Here is an 11702-nt window from a genome sequence, read left to right as displayed (position 1 = left end):
GGAAGTTTTTCCTGTTTCACAGAGTACAGAGTTATCAGGCTTTTTCTACCAAATCATGTTTAATTTCCAGTATTATATGTGTATCTTTAACTTTCCTTTACTTTTGACCAGATGACATTATTTCCTCGTTTCTTTACATATTATATTATTTCTACTCTATAACAAATCATTTAACTAAAAAGTAATGAAATGTGAGGAGAGCAAAAAAAAAAATATATTTATTCCAATGACAATGACTAGACAGTCAAGTACTTTTTTATTTAATATGAGACAGGTGATATTTTAAGCGCTCCCGGATAAACATAAATTCATACCATCTTTTCTTATTTTAAAGCCGTTTGTGATGGTCCGAAATGTCCTTGGCAAACTGTTTGGCATTAACACAGAATTATGTGTACTTATAAAACGAGTTGTATAAGATGTATTTCGTTTTTAAATTTCATTTCGACACGTTTTATTTTTTGTTTTGTTTGGTATTGTTTTCATTTCATTTCAAATTATTTCGTTTCGGTTTCATTTAGCAGTTTACAGTAAAATTGATTACGTCATTTATGTACATAACTGCTGACTATTCAGGCCATCCATGAATCTTTTAAAATGCAAATTCAGTTCTAATTTCAGTGCATTGTCAATAATTTGCATGTTTCTGATCATTAACATATGAAGTGAAAAAAAGATAAAAGAAAACGAATACATATTTTGATTAAATAATTCATTTAATAATAATACAAAAAATATCACAGTATCATGTAAGTTGGATTTTAAACCGATAATACGAATGTCTATCTGGAATAACCACTGGATTCACTTCGGCGACAAACACTATTACATCCAATATCGACGCAAACTTTGTTACCAAAACAATCACCATCTTTGTAACATGCTTTTATACATTTACTTCCAATGTTTCCAGCAACTGACCCTCTGATCATTCCAGGCTCTGAAACCCCAGTGATTCCACCTGAAATACCTCCTCTGACACCAGTATCTAATACGTCAATTGTCCCATCTATTGCTTTGACGACACCAACAGACCCCCCTCTGGAACCAGCATGTCCAACTGTTTTCAGGTCGACTTTACTACCAAATCCACTTCGATCGCCAAGTATAACTGGTGAATCTCCAAACCCGTTTCTGTCAGTAAGTACAACTTGTGAATCACCTAATCCATTTCTTCTGGTAAGTACTACTGGTGAGTCTGCTGGTCCACGTCTACTAGTAAATACAACTGGTGAATCCCCTATTCTGCTTCCATCATCAAGTGCCACTCGAGATTCACCTAACCCAATTTTACCTCCAACAATTTTCTTAATAACAGTTGTCCCACCAGTGTTACCTGATACTACTTTGCGAACCATAGGACTTCCTCGAACAGATGATTCGAAACCTGAAGAACCGAATGACAGTAGTTAAACGATTATCAAGTAATGAAGATCCTCTACGTAGAACATTCCCAGATGATCCATCATTTAAGAGATCGGACCCTCTTAAATTCCCACCGACAGAAGATCCTATGATTGGACCACCTGAAAGCGTGATGTCATCTTTTCCACTGTATGCTGTAAATATAATCGATCATGTTAATTATTTGGAAGCATAATGCTGTTTCGTAAGTCATGATTACACATTTGGGTGCAATGCTCCTACTTGGGTATCATAATACTTGTATACGACAAAAAAATTGTAATTGATGTACAACTTAAATTGAAATTTCCAAATTGCTTTGTTGCACAGAACTTATGAATGTAAAGTTAAGTTGTCATCAACCCTTTAAGTACAGTGCGATTTTATAGAAGTATTATAGAAAGACGCTAAGTGAATTGACTTTGAAAGCCACCGCGCCATTAACTAAAAAGTACATTTTTACTGAAATTTTTATGTTTAGTGGAAATAGCTGTCTGTTTCATACACCTGCTTTATTCTTATAATTACACCAGAATTGTTTATCTTAAATATTTCTAAGATCATCCAACCAACTCGGCGGTCTCATAGACGCATGCGAGAGGTAATCATTCTGAGTCATACCAAAATCTATGGAATCGAATATTTCTGCTTATCCGTCAAGCTATCGGCGTGAAAGAGGTAGATTGACGAGGAGTAATGATAATATGTTCAGTTGGGACGACCTACAAGCTGTTGTTTTGTGTATGAGTACATTAAAAATTCGACTTATGGTGTCGGACAAGTTTAAAGCAGGATTCAATCGGACAAAATGTCTCGATTTGTAATTCATGCGATATTTACAGAAGAACGTTAAACTACGATCATTCAGTCGATATTTTTTTATTATTTTGATATCAATTTTGCGTTTAATAGCAATTAATGGATATTCTGTTGGTATAGTTTTGTTTGCTTTGATGAAAATACATGTAATTCGTCTTTTCGAATGTAAATCACGTATTATGTATTAATGTATATTTATAGATTTTTTGCTTGTATCAAAAACAGTATTTTTTTTTCAGGATAATATATAACATACCTAAAGCAGCCACTGCCAAAGTCATCAACAGAAAACATTGGTTTTTCATTTTTGTTCTTCAATCAGGCCTAAAAATATGTCATTTCTTATCATTTAATTTAAGTATCAAAATTTAAAGAGTAAATAATTAGAAAAGGTTGATAACGTCATAGACACATTACAAAATTTGGTCTATGAGATGATGGGCAAAATTTGTTATCCAATCAAAAAACGTATTACTTCTGAAATTAAATTTTCAATTTTAGTGAGTCTTCATATTGATTACCTTTAATATCATTTTACAAAAAGAATAAATTAAAACGAGTAAAACGTTATAAAATTTTCAGATAGATGAAAATATTAAAAAAGTGAAAACTGTTTTAAGATCAATCGAGAAATAACCATGGAAAAGCTATAGAACGATCATTGTTTTTAAATTGTAAATAAACAGTATATTCTTCTTACCTTCTACCTTCAAATTATTTCCACGACTACTTTACGAAGTTTGTGCTTTAGCAATTGACGATCAAGGCTTATATAGTAGTTAAAAGATCAGGAAATGCACACATTCACCACATTATGTCAGTTATGTGGTTTAACATTAACATGTTGACTTTTCAAATTTTCATGTTCAGCCGTATTCCAGGAAATAAAAACCATAGTGCAAAAAATATTTGTTGTCATTATGTTATGCACTCTACTATGAAAGTACTATTTTGTGTAGGAAAACCAATTTCTGTGTTTTTTATGGTTTCGATAAACTTTGAATTGCAATTTAAATGATACTTAAACTGATCATTTGAACTAGTAATGACCTTTCGAAATGAACTCCAACGATCTGATATACTTTTGGAAATCAACGAATGAAGTATATGATACTGCTCAAGAAATGTTATAAGATATAAACATTGTGGCTTCTGCCGTAACTAGTGAGTTTCATCATTCTTACAGATGTTTGCTTTTTTTTTCTTTTTGAAGAGCCTTTATCAAATATTCAGATTTGCCGTTATCTAGTCGTCGGTTTTAAATCTCCACAGAAGTTAAAGATTTTTTGTTTTGAAATGGATTGTGAATGTAGCAATAAAACATCATCCATGTTATTATAATTATCTCTTTTTAAAATACAACATTTTTATGAATAAAACCAGGTGTAAATCACGTATTTACAATTTGCTATTAAGATATTCGAAAATAAATTGCGTCTGATTTATACATAATACATGAGGATTAAAAAAATTGTCTGTCTTTTTTCTTCTGATATAACATTTAAAATATCGAATTTCAAATTCTTTGCAAATGTATTTGAAGTAACTTTTCACAGGTTTTGCAATTTAGCTCAGATTAAAAAGATAATGCTTGATTAGATAAAGTGTTATATTTTAAAGTCGTTCGTTTAAATATTAAGTTACACTAGGTTCATAGACTATTGAGATGAAGTTGTTATTAATAAATCAAATAGAAATATTATGCTGAGCCGCATTCTTTTTGTGCAAGCTCAAAACGAGAGCTCATATAAGGAATTTCATTATCCTTGGGTTTCTTTTTCTATATCGGACTCACCTTTGGCTTAGAAGAGGTAATGTCTGTATTCAAATCAAGTTTTCTATATATGTAATGTGGAATATTTGTTTCTATCATGTTGTACTTTATATTAAAAATAATAATACTTTCCAAAATCAGCACTGACCAAAACCCCGTAAAATGGATAAGTTTCCGTTTTTGGGCAGTATATTTCTTATTACACTTTATTTGCTCTGGTCGAAGCGAATTCTATTTCATATTATTCTCAAATAAGCTTCTTATCTATATATTTAGTTATATTTCACGTTTTTCCTGTTTTACAACCAATTTAACTTACAGTATTTAACTTATTTGTAATATGTTAGGAACAGCTCTGTCGGACGTGCTCTTCTTCCGGTCACCTGATGTCACTTCAGCTTTTGTTGTTCTTTGTTTGTTTGTTTGTTTTTTGTTGATTGGAGTTTATACTGCAACTTATTTTGTTGTTTTTCGTGTACTGCTTTGTATTCTCTATATTCAGTTATTCGTTTGTCCTTGTAATCATTGTGTATGCAGATTACCTTTGCTTCCTTTTCGAACGATTGGTCATTTGTACTTTAATTTTATATTTCCAAAATGTATTCTATTTTTCTAATTCCATATTTTGTTGCCGATATACATATTTTATTTTTCCTGTTACTTTTATACGTTTAGATTAGATAGTTAGTTTTTATTTGTTTTAACTTGAACTTTACCCACTGTTGATTAAACGTGAAATCCATTTCTACTATCGACAGTTGATCTGTTCTACTCTAGATCGTGTTATTCTTCGAAGACAAACCGTTATGTAAAATTAAATATGGCAATCCTTCAATCTGGAGTAATCAATATGACATAATTGTTCAAAACTTAATGCGAAAGAGTAATCAAGGGAACCAAGATTCTAGTGGAAATCAAACGAATGTAATCTAGAGACAAAGACTAGACATGGAATACAGTCACACACAACAAATAACATAAAATAATTAAAATAATACATACAAAGTAACATAAGTAAATGAGTCACTATGACACGTTGAACAAATCAGTTTCTTATGAATACGACGTAAGCGATCTACGAGTTCATGATGATGATCACAAAACTTCTGTGTAGTGATGACTTCAATCTTGTAGCAACATAACCCTGTTCCAGAAGCCTAATTGTAAGAAGTCTTGCGCGGTACCAAAAGTCTACTTAAATACAGCAAGCTCTGGTATAACGTATGAATTGTGATATGAACACTCCATAAGCAGGTACTAAAGTGATGTTGCCACAGATGAAAGTTGACGATACGGAATGAAAAGCCATTGTTATATAGTTTGGTCAATAGTTTTCCTTTACCAGCGATTTCTAAGTGTAAGTCAAGATATGAGGCCGACTTTAAAGTTTCTGTAGGATCCTATATGGTAAACTCCTATGATGGATCTGATAAAATAAAATCCCCGAAACGGTGATTGGATAACGATAATACGTCACTATATAGCGGAAACTGAAATAAAAAAAATATGGCTAAACAATGTTTCTTTTTTTTGGATTAGATCACGAAATAAAATCAGCCTTATAAGTGTGAAGGGACAGGTTAGCCAGTAGAGGAGCACATAAATCATTCAATGTTAATGCATAGTGTATTGCATGAAAGAAAACGGCGGATGGTGTGCAAATGCCAGTTGTAAGACTTAAGCTCATTGCACCAAATTGGAAAGTAAATTGCTTGTATCAAATATACTCAGGGAAACTACATATTACTACATTATCAGTGTGATGTCGGTTACTTTTAACACCAAACGGTCAGACGAACGAAAACATTCGTGGTACCATCTTAACACGATTACTCGTGTATCAACTAAAACCAAAACCCATTAGCATTACTTTTACAGAGCGAATCATAATACTTCGGAAACCGATCTGATACTCAATCAAACGATATTGGGTCGTTGGGTGAGACTGCATAATTTAAATAAAATATTCACAACTTTATCTTTCATGGTCTTGACACTTGACGATTCTTGTCATGTTAATGCAGTTCTACAAATTGTATGCCAACAAGAAACTTGTAAATTTGATATATATATATAATTATAAAAATAACAATGGACATTAAGCTAACAATACCATCCTTTTATAACAAAAACACTTCTAATACGACTATGGTGCATAGTTTATATATGTTTTTTTTTTTCAAAATAACGATCCAGAAAGCTTGAATATGATGTATAGGCCAATCTCATGGACAAAAAATCTGGTACTACAGCACAATTTAACTTCAGAATAAGGTTAAACAAAACATCAAAACGCATGAACCCCTTTTTAATGTCGTGAAGAACGCAAAGCTTCATGAATGATAGGAGTTCCAGTCTCTAGGAAAGAATACTTTCGATAGTAAACTGTGTATATGTTATGTTATATACAAATAGGAAAGCCCAAACTCGTACTTTGTATATAAATCGTAATTAAAGATATATTGTGAAAAGAGTTTATCTAAATACATTTAGGATATATCAACTACAAGGAAGTTCTACGATCCCTACACTATCATTATTTATCGTTAATCGGATCGCCCTTTTAACATATCAAAACCCGCTATAATTAGAAACGGAATTACAGGGTCTCTGTAAGTGTTAGGGATAAACAGTGAGAAAAAATGAAAATGTTTAGAATAGTTTTGAAAAAAGGACATGGTCACAACGTATGAGTGCAAATAAAAACAATGTTGTGACCTGACTCAAATTTAAGGTAAAGAAGAATAATGAATAAGTGAACAATAGCCACGTTTAAAAGGTAAAAAGGAACTGAATACAAATAAAATATAAATACAACGTAAAAAAACTTCATAAAATGAACCCAAATATAACAGCCTTACGGCCTTCGTCAAGGGCAAAAAGTATTGAGGAGAAAAACTGCTGACCCCAATCACAAAGACAAGATGCCCTTTATTGAGATTTTCGCATAGATTAGTTCTGAAATTTACATTATTGCTCTACAACACTGAGTCTCTATTCCTAGATTTGCACATGTAGATGCTGGATTTCGCTTGGCATTCTTATGTTGAGAACTTCCTGCATACAAAATTCGTTTGGATTTAGATTTTCAAATGTACATGACTCTATTGTTGTAGAAAACTGTTTACTCCCTGAAACACGTGTATAGAAATACCGAAATTTGAAATATGAATATAAGAGGTATTTTTTTAATTGATTTTTTTGTGTTAATGTTAAAACCACTTATTTACCATGATATAACACATTTGTTAGTTATCATGCATTTCAAATTTCTAGAGAAGTGCCAATCTAGTACTGCAAGTTAAGAAACAATGCAAAAACACAAATTTCAATCAGAAAAATAAAGATACACCTAATATTCAGATGATTAAATATAATTCGAGCGACACAAATTTTTAACACTTTAATATAATATGAAATTGGAAAATTTATTTTTTCGATTACCTTTTTTTGTTTTTTAGTAACAACATTCTTAATCTTGAATTTTGTGTATCAGTAGGACAATCAATAAATTGAAGAAAGTCTAAGCTATGAAACTCCTTTTAACAGGTTAGACACGGAACTTGAAAAATTGGCCGATTTAAGATTACCATTTCGAGATGAATATAAATTACTTCCCTCGTATTTTGAACCTTTCCTGATACAGATTGTATACTTGCTTATAGTAATTGTTGTATGTTGTTGTATTGACATATATTTTAGTAGCGTGCAAGTTGCTCATTTACTTTTGTTACTTTGTATGTATTATCTTGGTCATTTTATGTTCTTTGTTGTGTGTGTCTGCTTTCCAATGTCTGATATTTGTCCCTGGATTACATTATTTTCATTTCGGTAAGAATCTTGGTTCCCTTGATTAATTTTTTAGTCGTATAATTTATTTACTTGAAATAAAGACTAAAATACGTTGAATTAATAGTTTTTGTAATGATGAATGCATCAATTATTCATAAAACATGGACTCTTATAACCAATACACATTGCACAGAAGGTAATAGACGTTATACAATTACATGCAGCACACTACGTATCTATTATACAAAAACATTTTTTTAGGTTAATGCTTTTTTGTAGTGAAGAAAAAAATCTGACTTGTATTCTGTATAGTTGTTTGATGTATATATTGAAATGTGCTGGCAAACATAATTTAGTCGACTTTGTCAATAATCGAGTTGACGTTTCACTACTGACTTTTAAATTTAATACCTTTTTTGTTTAATATTAGACATATGAAATCTGAAACATTCCGGAAAAAGAAACATAATTTAACAACACCTTTCATTATGTAAACCCTGTTCTATTCTAATAACCTTCCAGTAAGGTTTAAATTATCCATATCATATGCACCCTCCTAAAAGTGCTAATCCGTAATGCCCTCGGACCAATTTTTACGGTTTTGGAAAAGAAGTATACGTACATATATAATGAGAAACGATGTAAAGGATGTTCTTTTCATTCATTTCTTTTATTTCTTGTTTCGATATATTTCGGTCCGATTCATTTTGTTTCCTTTTGTTTTCGTTTCACAGTTTATAGGTACCAGCGTAAAACTAATTACGTCATTCCTGTACAAAATTGTTAACTGTTTGGGTCATCCCTTTCTTAGAAAAATGCAATGGTTCACTTTGAATTCAATCATCGAAGCTAAGGAAAACAAATACTTATTTTGATTTAATAACACATTCAATAATGGTACAAAATTAATTAATATCACAGTATCATGAGAGTTGGATTTTAAACCTATAAAACTAATGTTTATTTGGTATAACCACTGGATTCACTTCGGCGACAAACACTATTGCATCCAACATCTACGCAAACTTTGTTACCGAAACAATCAGCATCTTTGTAACATGATTTTGTACATTTACTTCCAATATTTCCAGCAATTGACCCTCTGATGATTCCAGATTCTGAAACCCCAATGGTTCTACCAGAAAGACCTCTTCTGATACCAGTATCTAGTACGTCAATTACCCCGTCCATTGCTTTGACGACACCAACAGATCCTCTTCTGGAACCACCATGTCCAACAGTTTTCAGGACAACTTGACTACCTAATCCAATTTTATCGCCAAGTACAACTGGTGAATCGCCCAACCTTCTGTCAGTAAGTACAACTTGTGAATCCTCTAACCCATTTCTTCTGGTAAGTACAACTGGTGAGTCTGCTAGCCTATTTCTTCCTGTAAATACAACTGGTGAATCCCCTATTCTGGTTCTATCATCAAGTATGACTGGAGATTCACCTAAGCCGATTCTGCCTCCGACGACTTTCTTAATAACAGTTGTTCCATCAATGTTACTTGATACTACTTTACGAACTATAGGATCTCCTCCAGCAGATGATTCAAAGCCAGAAGAACCTCCTCGGCGAATGACAGTAGTTAAACCATCATCAAGTAATACAGATCCTGTACGTATAACATTATCAGAAGATCCAACATTTAATAGATCAGACCCTCTTAAAATACCATCGGCAGACGAACCGATTATTGGACCACTTGAAAACTTGATGTCTTTTTGTCCACTGTAAGCTGTAAGTATAATCAAATGCGTTAATATTTGAACTCATAATGCTATTTTGCAAATTTCATGTTTATACATTTGGTTTTAATTCCATTACCGGGGTGTCATAATAGCTTTATAAAACAGAAAACAATGGAATATAATTATTCATGTACAACTTCAATGTAAGTTCCAGATTGCATTAGATATAGAAATTACGAGGTTACGTTGTCAACAAATCCTTAAGTACATTGGGGTTTTATTGAAGTTTTGTATTTAGTGAATTCGTTAGAGAGCCGCAATATAAACAGAAAGTAACTTTTTCATGAAAGTTTAATGTGTAGTTTGAATTGTTGTCTGCGTCATACATCTGCTTTACTAGATATACTCCTGTAATTACACCAGCATGTTTTTCCTAGAAAAGCTCTAAGATTTGAATAACTCGGTGGTCTCATAAAAGCGTGCTGGCAACAAGTGCTAGAGATCGTGAATTGGTTTCCCTGCCGAGTCACACTAAAGTCGGAAGTAAACGTTTCTCTGTCAAGGAAATGGCATTAAAGAATTAGGTATTGACGACCTTTTTTTATTTTAGATATAAACGACTGGTTTTAAAGGAATCAGAATGGTTTATTGCAGGCTGTTACTTTTGCATGCTTGAACATAAAAAATCGACTTACGATATTGGAAAATTTAAAGCACGATTCGTTTGGACAAAAATCGCGTCTTGAAATGCATACCATATCCACCGTAGACCGTTGAACTACAATCAATCATTCAATCATTCTTAAATTCTGATATCACCTTTGCGATTCCAGTTAACTCATGTTCCGTGTGTTTATGAATCTTTTATTTTATTATATACAATTGTTCTTTTCGAATGCAAATTTATGTATGATGTATTTATGTATATTCATATTTTTTTTTTCATTTTTTACAAACAATTCATGTTTTCCATTCAGTTTTGAATTATTAGGTCAATGTATAACATACCTAGAGCGGCCACTGCCAAAGTCATCAAATTGAAACACTGGGTTATCATTGTGAACATCAATTGGGCCTAAAAAAACAAGCAAAGATATATATGGAAAGTTCACGTTAACTCTAATTTGAAACTTTAATGAACGTTGATAAAATTCTCTAGCATAAATGAAGTCATCAAAAATTGAAAATGGTTTCAATATCATTATAATTCAAATTAAATTCAAGAAATTAAAAAACGTTTGTTCTATCTTACCTTCTACCTTTGAATTGTTTACACGATAACTAGATAACTATACAATTATTGTGCTTTCAGTTATGACGACTAATGCTTATATAGGAGTAACAAAACCGGGAAACGTTCGCACTCACCACATTATGTTAATCATGTGGTTAAACATTTACATGTTAATATTTTAATTTTCAGCAGTCTTTGAGGAAATGCAAATCCATAGTACATTCATTATTTGTTGTCATTATATAATGCAATATTACGGTGAAAGATACTATTTTCTTCAGGGATACATATTTTTGTGGTTTTCACGGTTACAATAATCTCAATTTAAACGATACGTAAACTTATCATATTAACTTGTGATGACCCACGAACTAAATTGTTTTTTTTCAAATAAACACCCATTGTACTGCAAAAGTATATGATATTGCTCAAGAAATGTTAGTTTATATACATATAAAAGCATCATGGCTTCTAACCTACCGATAAAATTTAATTAATTTTCTAATTTGACATTTTTAGTCTTTCTTTTTTACAAGCCTTGGACTATGCCAAACTTTAGATTTATCCTAATCTGATCATCGGTTAACAAACTGAACAGACGTCTAGGTAATTGCCGTGTAGAACATGGTTGTGTATGTAGCAATAAAACATGACCTACAGTTATCGTTTTCTCTTAAAAATACAACTACCTCAATGTCTCGTGTTTGTTTGAAAATAAGCTGTGAAACTTTTACTTTCAGCAGAATTGACAGAAATATCACAATTTTAATGAAATGCGTCTAATGTAGACATCATACATAAATGATGTCATAATTTCCTTTCGTATTTCTTCAAAAATACCGATGCTCATACATCATGCCGGAGCTTGCTGAAACTATGCGGAATTTTAGTACCATGCTAGACATTTCATAATTAGAACTATAGAACAGGGTTATGTTGCTACACGATTAAAATTATCACTACCGAAGTGTAACGGTCGTCATC

General features: G+C 31.9%; 1 protein-coding gene across 1 annotated transcript; it reads right to left on the bottom strand.

The window, feature by feature from the left end:
• Window positions 1-695: 695 nt before the first annotated feature.
• LOC148628219 (uncharacterized) lies at window positions 696-10777 on the bottom strand. The gene is made up of 4 exons (XM_088564612.1): window positions 10737-10777; window positions 10493-10559; window positions 8752-9531; window positions 696-1393 (listed from the first exon to the last, which is right to left on the bottom strand). The coding sequence occupies exons 2-4, from the start codon at window positions 10548-10550 to the stop codon at window positions 783-785; spliced, it is 1449 nt and encodes a 482-aa protein (XP_088420738.1). The 5' UTR covers window positions 10551-10559; window positions 10737-10777; the 3' UTR covers window positions 696-782.
• Between the last annotated feature and the right edge of the window lie 925 nt (window positions 10778-11702).

Source organism: Perna viridis, chromosome 1, assembly GCF_037379345.1.
Source record: "Perna viridis isolate PV_CMFRI_1.1 ecotype Kerala chromosome 1, ASM3737934v1, whole genome shotgun sequence".
NCBI classification, from domain to species: domain Eukaryota; kingdom Metazoa; phylum Mollusca; class Bivalvia; order Mytilida; family Mytilidae; genus Perna; species Perna viridis.
Note: the sequence above shows the minus strand (reverse complement) of the source record. Positions and strands in the feature narration are given on the sequence as shown.

Coding starts and splice junctions, on each gene's coding strand:
- LOC148628219 (XM_088564612.1), bottom strand. CDS start 10,550: ATGTTCACAATGATAACCCAGTGTTTCAATTTGATGACTTTGGCAGTG. Junction 9,532..10,492: donor TTTGGCAGTGGCCGCTCTAG/GTATGTTATACA, acceptor TTATACTTACAG/CTTACAGTGGACAAAAAGAC. Junction 1,394..8,751: donor ATCCAGTGGTTATACCAAAT/AAACATTAGTTT, acceptor TGTCATTCGGTT/CTTCAGGTTTCGAATCATCT.